This window comes from Electrona antarctica (genome assembly GCF_951216825.1).
Source record: "Electrona antarctica genome assembly, chromosome: 23".
NCBI lineage: Eukaryota > Metazoa > Chordata > Actinopteri > Myctophiformes > Myctophidae > Electrona > Electrona antarctica.
In genome coordinates this window covers 25882737-25902715 of record NC_136804.1, presented here as the reverse complement: position 1 = coordinate 25902715, position 19979 = coordinate 25882737, and the positions used below count along the sequence as shown (strand labels likewise).

Here is a 19979-nt window from a genome sequence, read left to right as displayed (position 1 = left end):
TCCGGGGACCGCAAGGGGTCCTTGATGGAGTTCCAGGGGGTCCCCAGCTAAATTATAGTTAGGAACCAAATTGACCCTTATGGGTCTGTAACTCTTAAGAGTGTGCAAATGGAACCAAATGTACCCTAACGTATCCATTTGGTTCCATTTGTACACTGAGTTAAAATTTACATTGATTTTACAATATAAATTGGGGATCCCAGAGATAGAAATGCCATTAAATGGGGGTCCATAGACTAATGCATGTCAAACTGGGGGTCCTTGAAATTAAACGGGTTGAGATTGAGAATCACTGCTAGATCCGTAAAAAAAATCTTCTCTTATGGGGGTCCCTGGCATATCTCTTCAAATGGGGAGCCGTGAGCTAATTAGTGTCAATTTGGGCTAGAGAGAGTTTAAATCTTAAGCCACCTAGGGCCTATGTAACCTCGCCTCACCAGGCTTTCCACCACCTCGGAGGAAAAGGGCCTGTGTGTCTCAGCTCAGTGGTCTGGTGGTGGTGGTCCCCGGACCAGAAGTTGAGAAACTGGTGGTCCGCCTCGCGATAACAGCCAATGAGAATTACACCCGGAAGGAAGTTCCTCTCGACCATAGGTTCTCGACCATTTCTCGACTCCAACGAGCCACCACGTGAATCAAACAGTCATTTAACATAACAACAAGCATGCCTCCCCCAGCAGGACTCAACAGACCCAAGACAGTAAGTATTAAAGAGATGAAATACTATAATAAACAATGAAATAAAGTTAGGCCAATACGTTAATGACGAATACATGTAACGCTACATTATATTACTGATGGTATTTGATGAGACTGAGCCTGAATAAACTCCTGATGGTTAGCTGTTAGCATCCATGCTAGCTCTAGCTCAGTGGTTCTTAGCTCTGGTCCATAGCTCTAATGCAGTTCAACGGCATTAGAGCTATGGATCAGAGCTAAGTGGTAACCAAACTTTTTCATGTCAAGGACCCCCAAATTGACACTAATTAACCCGCGCACCCCCATTTGAAGAGTTATGTCAAGGACCCAATAAGAGAAGATCGTTTACTGCGGATCTAGCAGTGATTCTCAACCCGTTTTATTTCAAGGACCCCCCCAGTTTGACATGCATTAGTCTACGGACCCCCATTTAATGGCATTTCTATCTCTGGGACCCCCAATTTATATTGAAAAATCAATGTTAATTTAACTCTGAGAGTGTACAAATGGACCCTGGTCCATTTGGTTCCATTTGTACACTCAAATGAGTTACAAATGAGTTACAGACCCATAAGGGTGCATTTGGTTAGCTGGGGACCCCCTGGAACTCCCTCAAGGACCTGGGGTCATCAACTCTATGGGGCACATAACCAAAACATTTTTGGCACCTCCATGTTTTTACAATTATTATTATTTTTCATCAGTGATTGATTGAAGTATTTATTAACAGTTTGCAGAATTACAGTACATTTCAAGTACAACTCAATACAAAAACTGTCAACTGTGAGTGGACGACACCATAAAGTATTACAGTTGTTTACAAGAGGGTCCACCATTTTCAATTCATAACAGTTAGAGATGTACACTTCCATATAGCCAAAAACAGGAAATCATCATAGAGGAGAGAAAAAGGAGGGGAAAAAATATACAGTGAGGGGAAAAGGGGGTGGGTGGGGGATTCAGAATTTACGGGGGCCAGTTTCGAATTGCAGCCGTCCGTCTGTAGGTGCCCTTTGAGAGCGGTTTTGAAGGAGTCAAGGGATTCGCATGTCTTAATGACTGTTGGTAGGGCGTTCCACATTTTGGTGGCATAGGAGCGAAATTAATTTAGTCCCTTGTTTGTGCCGAATCTGGGTTGCACATGGTTTGTTGAACTCCCTCTGGTGTTGTGGGTGTGGACTTCGTTAACATTAAGGAAGTATCTAGACAGGTACACAGGTATCTTGGTGGTGTATCGAATCTTGTGGACCAGACCCATTGCAAGATGCTGTACTCTGTCGTCAACCCTAAGCCATTCCAGCCTGTCAAAGGCTGGAATGGAATGGCAGGGGTGAGGTGGGTTCGGGAGTGAGGCCAAGTAGTAACCTGACCATTTTTTTTGAGTTTTTGTGCCACGTCATACACAAAATGTCAGACTCGATAAACCGATTGTTTTAGCCTCGCAGACACACAACTTTATTGTCGTTGGGTAAGATTTTGTCCACAATTCTATTCTGTATTAATCATGTGGTACCACAGATAACAGGCAAACAATCATTGATCAAAATGTTTTTTTTTTTTTTACATTCTTCAATTGTGTAGAATTAAGTAATGTGCTCTTGAGTCTTGAGAGTATAAAAATAAACAGTTTGATTTTACACTCTCAAGAGTTAAAGATCTATAAGGGTCCATATGGTTACCAACTTTCCATCATTTACCTGCGGACCACCTTGAACCCCCTCAAGGACCACTGGTTGAAAACCACTGTAATGAAGTATTCAATCAATCAGTCAAAGTGACATAAGGACCGTTATTACATTACACAAAAAAATCACTTGCAAAATCGTGGGATAAAGAAATTATAAAGAATCAGACCCGTCTGAAGTGAGTGGTGCTGTACTGTACAAGCCCTCCTCCCTGGCCTTTGTGTGTCTGTGTGTTAGGCTGTGCAACAGTGACACTTGGTGGTAAACACTAAACAGACGCTATAACGTTATTTTCGTGCTTGGACAGACAGACCCAGTCACCCAGGGACACACATAGTTGTCTATAGGAGTGGTTGCACCACTCAAAAACAACCAACCAAAAACAACTTCTATACCAATCACATTGGCCGGAGCGAGTCTCGGTGGCCACCATGGCGAGTAAAAACAGAGAGAAGGGGCTGGGGAGAGCGGTGGTTTGCTCTTCACTGCGGCTAATAGGCCTTTAAAAGGCGACTTATTTTTTGACACCCCCTATTTCTTTTCTGAAAAGATTCCTCTGGGTTGTCAGAGAACATGTTTGAGAAGCACATCATGTGTACATCTTCTATGTTCTTGCAGGAGCTGGGCAAGAATCTGTTCAAGCGGCGGAGAGTGCTGAGCAAACAGAAGAGGAGGAATAAACAGATAGTTGGAGCTGTGATTGACAAGGGCCTGATCACTGTTCCCCATCTGAAGAAAAGATTGTACGTAATGCTGACATCTTACTGAATGCTGAACAAAATGCATACAGTGTACACACACACACACACAAACACAAACACACACACCACTGGCGGCTGTGGATCAGGAGGTAGAGCAGGTCGTCCAATGATCGGCGGTTCGAATCCCGGCTCCTCCTGTCCACATGTCGAAGTGTCCTTGGGCAAGACACTGAACCCTACATTGCCTCCAATGAGTTTGTCGGTGTGAGCTCGCCACCATTGGTGTGGGAAGTGAGGACGCTGGCGTCGACTGTTCGCCGCTTCACCTCCCAATGTATGAATGAATTAACCATTGTAAAGCGCTTTGAGCACTTGGAAAAGTGCTATAAAAATGCAATTCATTATTATTATTATTATTATTACACACATGGGAATGATTGCCATGCACAATATTAATTCAGATATATTACATTATTATATTTATATTGAAGTCATTGCTGAATGGTGAAAAGTAGATGGTACGACCCCTCCCCACTAACAGCTGGTGCTCTTAAAGAGGCAGACTGGCTGCTCTGAGAACTACAAAGCCATTGACAGTCACATTATTATTGCATCATCAATGTCGGTAAAAAATAATCAGGATTATTTTTTAGATCGGTTTGATACCAATGTGGCATTGATAGATTATATCAGTGTTGTACCCCGGTTCCATCACGGGTGTCCAGTGAATGGCCAAGAGCCTCTTGTGGGTCACGACCAGTAAAACAAAATAGTGAAATGTCATTTTTCTCTGTAGTAGTATTTTCGTCCAGTGTTTTCCTACAGGAACACAATGGATCAAAACACTGAAATTTTCTGCTTTTGCCCAATATTGGAATGTGCTCTCTTGAAAAATGTTGTCGGGAAATGTTGGTGGGTGTGTCGTCGTGTCCCCCCCCCCTTTATTATTGATGGTTAACAGTGAGTAGACTGACAGGAAATGGGGAGAAAGAGAAGGGGAGTGACACTCGACAAAGGTCGTCGGGATTGGGCCTAGCTGCCTGGACCGCTACACTAGCTGCCCGGGCCCATATTGTTCATATTTGACCTGACTCCTATACGGTAGCCTAACAGTGTGTGTTGTGTTTCGCCCTCAGAACTAGTCCAAGAGCCAACATCACCTTATCTGGGAAGAAGAGAAACAAGCTTCTTAAGCAGCTGCGCCACATGGAATCGGATAAGGAAAAGTCAACTATCGACGGTAAGGAAGAGCCAGTGGATTCCCAAAATTGTTTCCATCCAGTTTTAGCAATGCAAACTGGCTGGATTGTCCTCATGCCAAATTCACTCCTATTTAGCAGCACGAATGTAGTTATAAATGGCCGCTGCTAGTGTTTAGAGATTTGACTTGTGCCTGGCTGCACACTAATTCACACTCTATTTATTATTTTTTTCTTTCTGCTTTCTGTCTTCATAGCTCCCTCCATAGCTGAGCCAGTAATGCAACCAAAGAAAGAGGCCTCTTCATCTGTGCCAGCCAAAAAGAAGAAAGGGGTTGGATCCCAGGTGGATGTGGAAATGGCAGATGTGGAATGAGAGTAGGGTGATAAAAATGATCCAATTTTGGCTCTCAGCCACGTGGGACAATATCCAGTATTTGAACTGGAGAGGGGCACACGCACACAGGTGTTTTTTTTGCCATCTAATGGAGAACTGAACGGGGAATATGATCTACAGGATGTCCTGAAAAGTCTGGAATCACAATGATAAATATTAATAACACAACATAGTTTGGATTGGAGTGGGCTCCACCGTGCCACTGAGAATCTTTTTCCATTTAGCTGCTGGTGTCTGCTTGAAAAAATATTTGGAGAATGTCATCTGCTAGCCGTGAATTACCAACTGAGATGTGCATTGTCACAACCTCACCTACTGGTAAGGTGCATGGTGATAGAAATAGGCTCTTATTTACTGCAGTAAATAAAGTGTGCCTCTTCCTTACCAATTATACTAACTAGGCTCTGATCCATTTAGTGTAGCACAATGGTTCTCAAAGTTTTGAACCCCTACAACTCTGAGTGTACAAATGGAACCAAATTGACCCCGGCTCATTTGGTTCCATTTGAGTCCTACATGGCAGTTACAAAACTGTCAACTCCTGAGTGTACTTACATGGCAGTTACAACTGTAGTCCACTATGTGGCAGCCTCATGCCATCAATACAGTTATTGTCAGGCCTCTGAAATCTCCAGTGAGCAGGCCATCATCACATGAACTATTCATAAATTGATAACAATCATAGTTATGGGTCCATTTAGTTCCATTTGTAAACTCAGAGTTAAGGGGCCATCCTCAAAAACCATACCTGTACCACACTTTGAGACCCACTGGTGTAGCACAGTGTTTCCAGTGAGCCATCATGCACAATGTCAGCACCCTGACTGACCAGAATGGAACAGAGCCTTTATTATTTTGTATCATTGGTAACAACTGTGAAGGAAGTAAGGGATTACTTTCCAATATGGCTGAGCCTATTGCATAGAGCCTATTGTTCTGGTGCAGGATTAGATTCCAGACACACTTGCAGTACTGGAAACAAAGAACTGATGATTTTAAGCACGTGAGCTTCATCAGGGTTAAAATAGATTGTGTACGATCACATGTTCACAATGGAACAACCATTATCAAATTAGTCTTGCACTGCCGGATGATCAGAGATCTCTGCGATCTCTGATCGCCTGGAAGCGCAAGACTATTATCAAATCTACAAATTCAATGAAGGGAAAAATGAAAGACAATGGGCTAAATAGATCAGATATCTGCATATATAAGACATCAATATAAAATGTTGTGAAGTCGGTGTTGGCTATTATGTGCAGTCTCACTGTAGTGACTGTTTTTCCGTAACCACTTCAGTCTGCTAGCGTCCTAACAGTCCTTGTTCTAGGCCTGTCATAATGGGCAAACCAAACAACAAGGGAAACTTCACCCTTTTTACAAAAAAATAGGAAGGAAGTGAGCCCAGTGTCGATGACAGACACTGGGCAGTGGGTGCACTGCTAAAATCTAAAATATCTAAAACCACAAAGTGTTCTACATCTTCTAAGCGTCATTAACATATATGTTTTTGCAAAAAGGGTGAAGTGTCCCTTTAAGCGAAAGAGCACATCTACAAGCTTGGAACCTTGTGAGCTTGTAGATCTGCTATTTTAAGCAACGAGATTTAATGTAGCTAGATGTGAGTGGGCCAAGGATTGACCCCTTGGGCACGCCAGGCCAGTGGTTATTAATATTCCAGACTTTTCAGAAACCAGATCAATTATCTGAGAGTACAGTACACAAGTAGAATGGTTGCCAATTGTTTTATTGTATTTATATTTTCTGTTAAGACCTACCGAGTTGTTTCAAGCCGTTATTTTATATATTTATATATAAATATTAGCAGAAGACAATTGCTTGAAGAAATATAGTAATACAACTGGGTGTAAAATGTAAACATTTGACTGAAATGTTGTACAGTAGGGTTTGTGATCCTGTGTGTGTGTGTGTGAAAGGTCCACAGACAGGCATTCCTTCTATACTATCATCAACCAGTTTGTTTATTTTGTGGTCTGCAATTATTATGGATGTAATTAAAGGCTATTTCAACTGTTATGCATCTGACTTGTATTTATTTTCTGTATTTCATTATATTAGGTAGGCCTATTTTGTTCAGATTTGGTTTCGATTGAGAACCTTAAAGCCCAAGTCACTTCATTAACAATGTATAAACAAATTATTTAATTCACAGCAATATTCTACAGTAAGCCTTCACTGTTGCTGTTTTCAGTGTCCTGATAACACTGGTAGGACTGAAAACAAATTGGTGCAAGTTCATTCACATAGTTTGGGACATACGTGTGTTTATTCTTCTAACAACGAATCCTATGTTTCTATCTGTTTCTGTTCTGTGCATCTTCGGTCACTCCAGCCACCTGCATGTCCTCTCGCTGCATCCATAAACCTCATTAGGCCTTCCCCTTCATCTACCTCTCCTCAGGTATGGGGTACCTCATCTCTCCTCTGCACAAAACATCTCAACCTCGTCCGTCTTGTCTTATTCTTTTTATCATGTCATTTCTGATCCTGTCAATCCTTGTCACTCCTAATGACAATTGTCAGCTCCTGTGTCTTCGTCAGTACCACTGTTTCCAAGCCGTACAGCATGGCTGTTCTCACATCTGTCTGTCTTATATCTTCACTCTTGCTGGTACCCTTCTGTCACAATTCACAAATCACTCACTCCATACATACCTGTGACCTTGGCGTTATTAGCACCACAATCTAACCAACTGAAACTGTGTGTGTGAGTGTGTGGCAATCAGCTGCAGGGGTCAATGGGTCGTACTCACTACTCGGACAGGGTTCAATGGGTCGTACTCAGACCGACATACACACAAAGCCGCTCAAAAATGTGAGTACTTCTTCCCCCACTTCTGATATCCTCCAAGTATGAACGAGGCCTCACTCCATCTTGTGCTGCAGCCTGAGACCCAGTGCTGCTTTGCCGTGGAACTCTCCCACCCAGACCAGTCCCTGTGTGTCTGTGAACACTCCATCTCCTTCCAACCTGAAACATGGAACAATTCATGATTTGCAACCTGCTGTGGCCTGGCCTGGCCCCACTGGTGAAGTTATTGCAAGTGGGCCCCCAAATAATTGGCAAAACACTACGATTTTAATTAACGTTAAAAATGTAAAAAATAATGTACAAAAGTGTTTTCATAGTGATACCAAATGAATACTACTAGTATACTGTTTGTTCCATTGATCCAAGCCAGAACACAATCTGTTGATTGATCATTAAATTAAATTCTCTGAAAATGCACACGGCCCCAGGTGGCCCACCCATTTGGCCACTTAACACGGCAGATAGGTGCCGTATTTGGCCTCTTTAACATTGCAGATAAGGCTGCAGTGTAAAGAAAAGGTTACTGTCACAGTCCCAGGCAGGGCTGTGTTTTCCTTGTTCGTCTTTGTCTTACAGTTTATTGGCCAAACATAATCTGTTCACCCCTCACCTGTTCTTGCTGAACTGGCCCGTGTACTTGGAACCATCAGGGAAGGTGTAGGTCCCCGTGCCGTGGTACATGTTGTCCTTGAAGTCCCCTTCGTAAGCCCCTCCAGAGGGGTGTTTCTGGGTCCCTCTGCCGTGCATCTGCATGGGACAGAGCTGAACGTCAGGTTGAAATTGGTCGAATCAGTGCTGGACTGTGGCCCACTGGTTGTGATAATGTAATGTATAAATTATTATACAAAAAATAAAATAATGTAACCTTGGAAAAACAAGTTTTCACTGTGTTAAAGACAAATTAGGAATGTACAGTATACTATTGTTTTCCATTGATTGTTTGGAACACAATCGATTGATTGAATGATTATGCGTTAAAGGGGCATTCCACTCATTTTCAACATTTTACTAATATAATAATAAACACATCTTGATGATGTCATCAAGATGTGTTTCACCATGTTTTTCATAATTACAGTTCTAGGAAACACAAAATGGGGGGACATTTTATTATTTCCACACAACAGCTCTAAGGTATATTAATGACATAGTAAAATGTTGAAAATGGGTGGTTTTCCCCTTTAAGTGGTCAGATGGGTGGGCCACAGAGATTTTCAAGTGCATGGACCGGTCCAAGTCCATGCACTATATGTTCCCCACCCCGCAAAAAAAGGTTCTTAGTTCCTCGCTTACAACAATAACCCTAACCCAGACCTAACCCTAACACCGAACCCTGAGGTAAATGGGGAACATAGAACCTGGGGAACATAGAACCTGGGGAACATAGAACCTGGAGAACATAGAACCTGGAGAACATAGAACCTGGAGAACATAGGGATGACCCTCATGGAACCTCTCTAATGGTGTCAATGAACTGACCTTGTCGTCGTGCCACTCTCCGTTGTACACGGTGCCACTGGCTGAGATCTGCTGGCCTGATCCACTCCTCACCAGCACTCCTGACTCAGACCTGCTGCACTCACCCTCTGTCTCAGGACACGTACGGCACCAGTTACATCGCATGGTTCGGGATGTAGGGTCAGGAGGACAAATTTGGGGTTCACGGACCAATTTGTATGGGTCGCGAATAGGCCTATAGGGCTAAATATCTAACGTTTTTTATGTTTAATAATACCTACAATTCTTGCGAGGAACATAAAAGAGAACAAAGCATACTTTCCCCATAACAATTACAATATTTTGCAATAGAATTTCATACATAAAAAACTATAATAATCTTTTTATTAAAATGTTTTAAAGAAATTGTGAAAATAGCAAATCCTAACTCAGCTATTTCCCCCAGTACCAACACTTACATACATGGTCTTATCAGGTTGATTCATAATAAACTTTTTTTTTTTAAGTCTCTGTCTCAGGGACACACCAGCTGAAAAGTCTGGGAACCCCTGAGTTAGATTTTACGTACTTGCCGACAAGAACTGATCGTGTTGGCAAGGAGGAGTATAAATTAAGCTTCAGGTATAAGATAAGGACACAGGTCTATCACTTTGTGATTGTGAACCAAGCACTAAATACAAAACAAAATCATTATTTCCTCATCAGTTCACTCACCATATCTGGATCCATCTGGGAAAATATAGCATACTTTCAGTAGGCCTAATTCTTCCCCTAATAAACAGACAAACAAAGTTAAATAAATACATACAAATAATAGTCTTATAGCCTGTACATAATGTACATTATAGTCTGTCTGTGTAAAAGTTGACATAACAGTGAAAGTATTGGTTTATACAACTCTAACCATTGACATTACATTGCTTACACACACACACACACACACACACACACACATACACAAACACACACACACACACACACACACACACACGTTGGTTTGTGTTTGTGCGAGACACCGAGCTGAATTAATTTGAATCAGATTTAACTATTTAAAGTAATTCAAACAAAAGATAAATAAATGGAGTTAATCAATGTACGTATGAATGATGAATGTATCATCACAGCTCACCTGTCATCCTAGAAACAGATTTCCACTGCCTCTCGGGTGTGATAAGTCTACTTACTCATCAGACAGAACTGAAAATGTGAACAAAACAGAACAATTTCGGACACAATGATGCACAATAGCTACTCGACCTGCAAATGATCAGTGAATCATGATGTTACGTTGTTAATGGGTCTATGGTTCTACTACCCATGGAAGCATTACAATAATAACTATGGCTCTCTACTTCCCCAAACAGTCGGTTGCTATAGTGACACATTTTCCGGGTACAGCACTAGGTGGCACCAGAGTGGTGTATTGTGAAGTTTAAACTAACTAAGGTTCTTAATGTTACAGTAGCAGCCTATATGTAAGTTAAATAAGTTAATCAAACTTTAACCATACCGAATGAAACCTCTGCTGTTGTCATTCAAATACCTCATATATATACTCAGTTGTGTCTATATAATGCACCTCTCTCTCTCTCTCTCTCTCTCTATATATATATATATATATACACACACACATACGCCAAAAAAAAGAGGACTCCTGCACATAAAAATAATCACACCCGTGTGAACTGAGTGGTGTAAGGTCTTATATAGACTGATCAGCTGTGGTCTGACGTAATGTCTGACGTAATGAAATCACACCCGTGTGAACTGGGTGACCATAGCAACCATGCTAATTTTTTTGGTACGGACAGACACATAAACTAACAAAGCCAGTTGTAGGAGTGGTTTACACCACTCAAAAACATAGGATGTGGAAGTCTATAGTCATCAGCAGGCATATAAACTGTAAAAAAAGAAAGAAAAGGGGATGGATCTTCCTGCATGTCACCATGTGATATATACTCTAAGGACTGCACACTCCAGGGAACAGAGATGGACAACTTACTGCTGCATAAAGTGATTAATTGCACGACACGTTTCTGCATGTGAGCTCCGTCAGTGCTATGAGCACAAGATTCTATGGAATTCTTCTCCGCCATCAGACTCATGAACAAACACTGAACACTACAAGGCCCGGACTACATGGCCATATGTCTAAGGCCTTCTGCATTTTTGCACCTGAGATCTCGCACTTTCAGTAGTACTTTAGAGATGTTAGTTTTAACCTGCACTTAGTTCTTTATACAGATTATTTTACACTAGACTGTAGCTGTTGTATGGTCTTTTAACGCACAATGAATTTCACGTGCCTTTTACCCTGTAACTGGTATTGTTGACAATAAAGTTGAACCTTGAACCTTGAAGATTCAGATTCAGCTGGAGGGACGCCATTCACGCCAAAAAGGAATGCTGTAAGGCCCTAGTAAGATATTTCGGAAAGCAACAACAACAACACATCACCAGAAGTGGTATTTATTAAATGTAAAATACGTTACATAATACATAAGTGTTGGCCCCTGACACACATATTTAACAGTGTTTGGAGAAGCTGTCAAAAATATATGGCAAACAAAAGTGTTTAAAAAAGAAATTAAACCTATATTCTTAATCATTGCTAATATCGTTTGCTCTGTAACAGTGGTCTCCCTGTCTCTGCCGCTCTTTAGGCAACAGACATGACAGTTCTCTCTCCTGATTGGATGAAATTCATGTTATCCTGACCTGAAAATGTATTTTCTGTTTAATGAAGAGCTGGAGAGACTGCATGGGAGATCCCTGTTATTGATGCTCTATTAAAATATCACTTACACTACCCTACATTCTTACAACATACATTAATAACATACAAAACCTCCTGAGTCTCTGCTGCTTACGGAGATTTGCAAATTTAAAGTGTCTCAAAACAAAACTGCACTGATGGTGAATGTTATTGCGAAATGATCCCTTCCAGGTACTATTACAATAGGTGTCCTTCCTGGAACATTTACACATGTGCATGATGACACAGTGCTTTTACAGGTACAAGAAGAGAAAATGAAAGTGGTCTTTTTACTATGGGTAGGAAACTACAGTAGCTACTTATAGGAAAATACATATAATATACAGAAGACAGCTGGCCAAGCCTTAAACACTAGACGTTATTAAGTTACAAAGCCCAGGTAGAAAACCACATCTTTGGACATGCCAAACTGTTAAAAACACAGTGGTCAGAATGAAAATGAAAGTAAACTAGTTAAATTAATTTAGTTAATTTATAGAATTGATGCATTCAATTTGTAGCCCTTTACTCAACAACATACAATTCTAGGTGGGTTACACATTTCATTCAATCAGGACAAAGAACTTGACAATTTATCAACTTGAGTTCCTGTTACTTTGTATGCTTCCAATTCCACTTGTTTATGCTGTATATTCTGTATGAGTTCTCTCTGGATGAAATTGTTGTCCTGAATGTATCTTCTGCTTACTAAGAGTTGCATGGACAGACAGGGAGATGATGGAATCTATCCAAAATATGACAGCAAAAAGTGTTGAATAGTAGTAGGTGCAGAAGCCGATTATTATTACAAAATTTACATTAACCACTTCAGCCCTATACATTTCGGCCATTTGAAAATAGCCCACCTGCTATTTTCAAAGGTTTTTTATACATTTGAAAATACCAGACTAGTACATTTTGAATACCAGACTTTTACTTATAACTTCTACTTTTTCCACCACTGCCAGGATAGAGTCACTCCACAACAACAGAACAATATTGTGCGCTTTAAATTTTCATGGATATTACGAAATGATCCATTCCAGGTACAAGAAGAGAAAATGAAAGTGGCTTTGTGTTATGAATAAGAGTGAAACTACAGGCCAGCTCTGTCGTAAATACATTTAAGACGGCTGGCCATGCCTTAAACACTGAAGTTACAAAAAGCAAGCCCAGATAGAAGACCATATCTTTGGACATGCCAAATTGTTAAAACACATGATTGAATTTGTTCAATCATTTGGTTAATTTATAGAATTGCTGCGTTCAATTTTCTTTAATGCAATTGAATCCTCACATTTGTCATCCACACAGGGGGTTTCTTGGGCCCTTTGAGTCTGTGCTGAGGCCTGAGGGGTAAATGCGGTCATAACCTGAAACAGTTTACATGGAGAACTGTTCATCAACTTAAGGAGATTCCTCCTGAACCTCCCTCCTACACAGAAATACAGGAGGGGGTTGAGGCAGCCGTGAGAGTAAGCAATGGCCTCTGTGATTTGTAAAGTCAATCTGATTGCCTTGCTGCTGTTACATTCTGTATAAACATCAAGCAACTCCAAGGCTTTGAAGAATGAAGCAATATTATAGGGCGTCCAGCAGCAGAAAAACGCAGCTACAAGCACAAGAACCAATCGGATTGCGCTATGTCTCACGGGTGTTTGGCTCCGTCGGAGCACACAAATTGTCCTGGTGTAGCAAAAACCCATGATGGCTATCGGAATCAGCAAGCCTAGAATGTTCATTTTGAAAAGGCCGAAGATAGCCCAGAAGTGCCTTGGTACCTTTTCAGAGGTGTATAAGGGAGCACAGAATGAACGATCTTTGCTCGAATATGGTAACTTCTGTACCTGATGAAAAATCAGTTCTGGAAAAGAGGCGAGCAATCCAGCAACCCATATAACAGCAGCTACAATCTTTCCAACAGAACGTGTTCGTGTTTCATGTGAAGAAAATACATGCACTATAGCCAGATACCAGTCAACACTCATCACGATGATGAAAAATATCCCGCAGTAAAAGCCAATAAGGTAAACACCGAGTACCACTTTGCACATAGCTTCGCCAAACAGCCACTGGTCCCATGCTTGGTGGGCTAGGAAGGGAAGGGAGCACACTAGGAGAAGGTCAGCAAAGGCCAGGTTGAGGAGGCACACATCAGTCATGGTACGGATCCGCTCCCCAAATATTTTGACCCAGAGGACAAACACATTCCCTAGAATTCCCAGGACAAAGAAGAGAGAATAGAGCACTGGAAGAAAGTAGGATCCATGATCTCCATATTCACACGGGTCATAGTTGCCCACCAAGCCTTCTGGGTAGTCGATGGTAGAGGATACTTCGGGTGCCATAGGTGATCTAAAGAGTAATTGCAGGAAAAGAGAAGGTATTAGGTGCATTTCATAATTAAGTATATTAAGTACACTGTAACCTATAGGCTTGCATCACACCAGCTGTCAAACAAACGTTATTACAAGTTTTGTAGCTATATAAGCAATATTTCAAAAAATATAAAGAAAAACATAAAGTGAAAAAGACACAATTTGGTCAAATCAGACAAGACTAGCTCCACCTCCATTCAACCTACAGTAAGTTTCACATAAACAAATACACATAGTTATTTATCAGACAGAGAGAGAGAGAGAGAGAATTGAGAGAGACACAAACATACACACACACACACGCATGCACCGCGTGCGCGCGCACACACACACACACACGCATGCACCGCGCACGCGCACACACACACACACACACACACACACACACACACACACACACACACACACACACACACACACACACACACACACACACACACACACACACACACGACTAGAATTCTTTACAAAATCAATCAGAATACATTTGCCACTAAGTTCACATGAGCTCATAAAATTGATGTGGGCATGTGGTAATTGTGGTTCTCAAAGTGGGGTCAGGAGACCACCAGGCTTCCGTGAGGGGGTTCCAAATGGACCCTTACAAGTCTATAAATCCTAGAATGAAGGGGTCCTTTAAATAAAAAGGTTTGAGAACCACAAATCTAGTGCAATGGTATATATTAAACAAGAAGACAGCTTTACCCGTTAAATACAGCAAAAATCCATAATACTTCTCAAGTATACTGCTATATACAGTCGTATGGTCCAGATACACAAACGGAAATTAGCCCATTCAATTAGGAGTGTCCAGCATGAAGCTGTGCTCACAGCAATCTGAGGGTTTATTCGAGGGAGCAGTTAGTTATAGGGCATCATCTAAAAACGTAAATGTCATAATACCAAACCAAATAAGGTATCACAGTCCGGATAAACATGAATCACAAGCAAGCCTATTTGTTAGTAACAATATTAACAATTGGTCCCTATAGGCTACTCAATTCTGGAACGCTCACATCCCGTATAATAAGCTCAAGGCCGCTTCTCTTTCCCAGGGTCAGTGACCCTGGGGAAAACCATGACAGTTATAAGAAGAATGAAGACCAATTGTTCAAACGAGGCAGAAATCTGAGGGACTCACTTGTCCATTCAGATCTCCCCCCTCCTAAAGTAGTGTCTCAGCGCACTTTGACCCCCATCCCACAGGGAAACTACAAATGTGGTGCCTGTGCCCAGTGCAACAGCACTGTAAATTGCACAAGTTTCAAGCACCCACATTCAGGTAAAAGCATTCCCATCAAAAGTATTATCACATGTACTACACAAGGTCACTCTAACAGGCCAATGTGAAAAGGGTGGGATATATTCCTCAGCCTATTAGGAAGGTCCGTGAAAGATTTCACATAAATTGCACGCTGCGTTCATGATTTGAGGCTTTTTGTTCAAAACGGGCCAATCCTGTCAACTTTGAAGGCCAATTTTAGCCAATTAGGATGGAATATGAAATATCGGACAGATCCGGCTTGAACACATGACTATAGAGATAGTGTGTAACGATTTGTGGGACTTTTGCATGGTGGAGACAAAAAACAATAGTGGAATTAAAGTCTCACCTGACACAGCGCTGCTGCTGCGAGCTCGTGGTCTTGTCCTGGGATGGAAGCCCGGTTCCGAATTGTCCCGAAGATCAGTAATAGGTTATCCTATTACTATCCTATCTAGCTTATCCTACCATGAAGTCTATAGCAGATCTGAGAATTAAGTAATTTAACCAAATCACTATTATCTAATATCTATAGAATTCAATTGAGTTGAGTTGTGTTGTATTCAGTTAAGTTGATACATTAGTCGGAATCGGATTCGTTTTCTCAGGCAGCTGTTCACAATGAATTCCTCAGTCACTGTGGATAGAAGACAGGGTTGCGCTAGCTATATAGAGACAGACAGACAAGCAGGAATCAGTAAACACACCCCACATGCTCTCACAACCTCAGGTCAGTTCAGATGTGACTCACACTCAAAACACTTACCTGCCTAACATGTTCCACTTCCAGGCAAGGCTATATATTCCCCCCCCCCCCCCTCCCGCTGACCCGATTTAAAACCACATAGGCCTACTGTTCTGTACTACTACTACGACAAGCCTATACTGGCAGGCGAGGGAGGCATGGGAGGGATAGATGAAATGAGAGCCTGAGGCAAACTGGATCCAGATATTCCATGGAATGCATTGAAGAGTGCAGTCAACACACTACAGATATACTGAGAGTGGCGTATATAGAGTCTAGGGATAATTGCCCCCATTTCCTGTAAATTACATGACATTTCCTGGAGCCATTTCCGTTGACGTTGATTCCAAACAAACCAGATGAAACTTGAAAGCATCACCTCTCGCACCCCTCAAGTAGTAGCCTGACCAGTTTGTTTTGGGAAGTTTAGAGACTTGTTTAAAGGGCCTTTGAGGTGCTGTGGTACCAAGAGGTGCATGCATAGTCGAAGAAACCTTGTACGAGGGTTCAAGGTGTGTTTGTTGACCAGTGATGAGATCCTGTATAGGAATGTTGTTCATTGGTTGACTTTTTTGATTACGTTGGTGGCCATTTTATCACCGGAAAGATTTGCCTCCAGGATGGAGCCTAGGAAGGGGGGGGGGGGGGGGGGGGGGGGGTGCAGTCTTCCGTTCACCTCCACCATCTGTTCTCTCCCCTCCTGGTATAGGACTGCATCCAGCTCACTGATGTGCTATCACCAGTGGTGGTATAAAGTAGACCTTTAAGCAGTACCATTAATTAACAGAGTGTGCACCCTAGCTGCATGTGCTCAAGCAAGGTCACAGAGCGACAGAAAGATTTCTATATAGGGTCTGAGAAAGTAGAGACACGTCAGAATTCTCCATGACAGAACAAGCCTTCTGTCCTGCTTCCAGGGGCCCCGACCGTCGAGCTGATATGGAGCGAATATGATTCGCGAAATAACAGGTCGTATATATGTTACTCATATTCAAATGCTGTTCTTATTCATCTTAGGGGAGTGCCCCCATGTAACCAATAAATATATGCCAGTGTGGGGCTAATTGGTAACACTGAGTTCTGCCTTTCATTGTACGGTGGGATGATTTAGAAGATCAAAGCTTTGGGTAGTGGGCAATCTCTGTGTGTGTATTTGCCCCCGGACCTCAGGATAAACAGAGCACTCTCACACCGTGTAGCGTCAGCGTGGTGACCGTCTGACGTCGACCATATCCCGTCTTCGGGCTTTTTATACAACAGAGATAAACCAACCCAAAAGACCAAACAGCCGTTTTCCTGCAAAAACTTGGGTGTGGCACTCCTTGGGGTCCCATAAAAAACTATGCTTATTATAGGCGGAGTGCACCACCTTAAAGCTACTTGTAGGAGAACTAAATTAAACTAAATTTAGGCCAAAACCATTCATGAGATAGAAGAGGAAACAATAAAGGTGTACATATTATGTGATTTGAATGGGGAACAGCAGTTGAATAGCATTTACTGTATATATAATTAAGTTGTATATTAAGTTTTATGTCCGTAGGAGGCATAACATACACTCCCACTCATGGGAGTTCGGGGTCGATCAGTTTAATTATCTCAGTGGCCCTCAGCCCTTCTGGTGGTTTATCAGACTAAACCAGAGGTGGGGGGGCCACTGGAGTATCTGATAGGCTAGTGTATGATCATTCACACCCACTCATGGGAGTTCGGGGTCGATTAGTTTATCTCAGGGGCCCCCAGGCCTTTTACCAGAGGTGGGGGGGCCACTGGAGTATCTTATAGGCTAGTGTTTGATAAAGTTAATCGACTATAGATCGATTGGTATATGGCCAAGTAAGGAGCATGCTCACTGTCTCGGGGAGATAGTATAATTGATCATAAATGTGTAATTGATTACTGTACATTTTAACTCATCCCTTCTGTAAAACGTACGTGTACATACATCAGATACTGATATACAGGAATTTAGAAAAAATGCCAAATGTACAGGCTCACAGTGTACACTGCTGAGCTTGTAGATCAGCATATTTAATAGGCCCCCTAGAGGGGAAGAGCCAGGCAGGTTGATGTGAGACGGACTGCCACGTGGTGCCCCAGCTCACCGCCATTAAAGTACTTTAGATTTGTAACTAAGTAAAAATACTCTCCCAGTAGGGCACAAGGAAACAGTAAAGTTTCTTACTACACCCATTCTTTTCTTTTAGTTCAGTTATTACCTTACGAACACATTCTCAATTTTTATTTCTTTGGAGTCAGATAAAGAGGTGAATGTGTTGTTTGAATTCAGGTTAACATCAATTCTCATAATAACATCTGGTCGGATACACGTCCCCACCCCCACTTCGTCTCTCTCCCCTCTGGTATAATATTTTCCGTTTCTCACCTGGCCAGTGGGAAACTGAATAAACAAATAATAAGTGAACTGGAAAAGTTCTGATATCGGAGGGAAGAGACACTGTATCCTGGTGGTTTATCAGACTAAATCGTGTAATAGATTATAAACATTATACATTTCTCACAAGGGTATTGCCAAGAACATTAATAAAAATTGCAGTCCTAAAGGGAGACTAGCTTGAAAGATGGCCGAGTTGTCCTTCAACAAAGAACGGCAGAGGTTTCATTCAACAAACCATAGTTTAGATTTCTAACATTAGCAGGTAAAAGTCCCACTTGTAATTAATCCAAATTAACATCACTGACAGTGATGATGACTGTAAAATCAAACTCAATGGTTTTCCTTATGACAAGGGAAAAGACATTTCAGAATGTTTGAGACAAACTGCATTTGACATGATGCAGCAGGGATCAAATAAAAACTTGATAATTCAAGTTAACAGTTCTCTAAAATATGAATACCAAGTTCTAAAATAATCAACTATAAGAGCCAAATATGCCAGAGATTATGCTAGATGCTAAAATAATAGTGATAATTGGGTGTGATACCATATTGACAGGTCTGTTGTGTGATTGTGTTGTATGCATGTAGTATGTGTAGTATACATTTTGTAAACTAGTGTAAACACGTCATTTCCAGTTTCCAGCAATTCAATTTAAAATAATAATAATAAATACAATACACATAAAAACACTGACATGCCTATGCTCTGCTTGTTGCCAACTGTGTTATGTTTAAATAACTAAATGGGGCTCATATAGCTCTGTTGATTTTTGATGCTTTGCTGGGCAAACCCTGGCGATTGTTGGAAAGTTTGGGTTTTGACAAGCTGCCTAGAGCTCGCTGTAATGTTGTTATTCATTCCCATACGTGTGTGTGGGCGGGCATGCACGGCTGTGTGCGTGTGAGGGCATGTGAGAGTGCATGTGCGTGCGTGCGCCTCTGTGCGTGCAATGTGCGTCTCTGTGTGTGCGACTGTGCGTGCGTGTCTGTGCAAGAGCTTGTGAGAGTAAATGTGTGTGCGTGCGTCTCTGTGCGTGCAGCGTGTGCGTGCGTCTCTGTGCGTGCGATGCATGTGTGTGTGCGTGTGTGCTGTGAGTCAGGGATGGAATTTTTTTTGTTGTGTCTCTGCCTGTGTTGTTTTCACAATGAAGGAACACACAGTCACCTGATAGAAATTTGCGACATTGAGTGGGTAGAAACGGAACGCTCGAGCACTGTTTATGCAGCCTGGAAAGGGACAAGCTGGAGTTTGAGCTTTTATGCCCATTTCCGGTCCAGGACATGTTCCTATTTCTTTGCCCCCATTCTCAATAGAAGGCTATGTAGGAGAGCCGCCATTAGACTGGCCCCAGGCCATGAAGGTTACGGAGTTAGCATAACTCTGTTCTACTGTATGATTTTGACTAGGCCTACGCCATGCCTACACTGTCCGAACAGAGAGTAAATGGTGAAATTATTAAT

General features: G+C 41.8%; 3 protein-coding genes across 4 annotated transcripts; 1 reads left to right on the top strand and 2 right to left on the bottom strand.

The window, feature by feature from the left end:
• Window positions 1-464: 464 nt before the first annotated feature.
• On the top strand, window positions 465-6718 carry c4h11orf98 (chromosome 4 C11orf98 homolog). 2 transcript variants are annotated; one of them, XM_079494919.1, is made up of 4 exons: window positions 465-700; window positions 3003-3127; window positions 4222-4325; window positions 4554-6718. In XM_079494919.1, the coding sequence occupies exons 1-4, from the start codon at window positions 665-667 to the stop codon at window positions 4658-4660; spliced, it is 372 nt and encodes a 123-aa protein (XP_079351045.1). In that variant the 5' UTR covers window positions 465-664; the 3' UTR covers window positions 4661-6718. The 2 variants fall into 2 exon arrangements, with proteins under 2 accessions (XP_079351045.1, XP_079351044.1); XM_079494918.1 differs by having other exon boundaries at window positions 468-700; window positions 4542-6718.
• Window positions 6204-9773, bottom strand: morn2 (MORN repeat containing 2). The gene is made up of 4 exons (XM_079494920.1): window positions 9687-9773; window positions 8994-9100; window positions 8125-8261; window positions 6204-7673 (listed from the first exon to the last, which is right to left on the bottom strand). Exons 3-4 carry the CDS (start codon window positions 8259-8261, stop codon window positions 7568-7570), a joined length of 243 nt encoding a protein of 80 aa, XP_079351046.1. The 5' UTR covers window positions 8994-9100; window positions 9687-9773; the 3' UTR covers window positions 6204-7567.
• Window positions 9774-12404: 2631 nt separating this feature from the next.
• Window positions 12405-14040, bottom strand: LOC306916847 (C-C chemokine receptor type 4-like). The gene has a single exon (XM_079494916.1). It carries the CDS (start codon window positions 13890-13892, stop codon window positions 12975-12977), a length of 918 nt encoding a protein of 305 aa, XP_079351042.1. The 5' UTR covers window positions 13893-14040; the 3' UTR covers window positions 12405-12974.
• Between the last annotated feature and the right edge of the window lie 5939 nt (window positions 14041-19979).

Coding starts and splice junctions, on each gene's coding strand:
- c4h11orf98 (XM_079494918.1), top strand. CDS start 665: ATGCCTCCCCCAGCAGGACTCAACAGACCCAAGACA. Junction 3,128..4,221: donor CCCCATCTGAAGAAAAGATT/GTACGTAATGCT, acceptor TTTCGCCCTCAG/AACTAGTCCAAGAGCCAACA. Junction 4,326..4,541: donor GGAAAAGTCAACTATCGACG/GTAAGGAAGAGC, acceptor CTGTCTTCATAG/CTCCCTCCATAGCTGAGCCA.
- morn2 (XM_079494920.1), bottom strand. CDS start 8,261: ATGCACGGCAGAGGGACCCAGAAACACCCCTCTGGAGGGGCTTACGAA. Junction 7,674..8,124: donor GGCCAGTTCAGCAAGAACAG/GTGAGGGGTGAA, acceptor TCCATGTTTCAG/GTTGGAAGGAGATGGAGTGT.
- LOC306916847 (XM_079494916.1), bottom strand. CDS start 13,892: ATGACTGATGTGTGCCTCCTCAACCTGGCCTTTGCTGACCTTCTCCTA.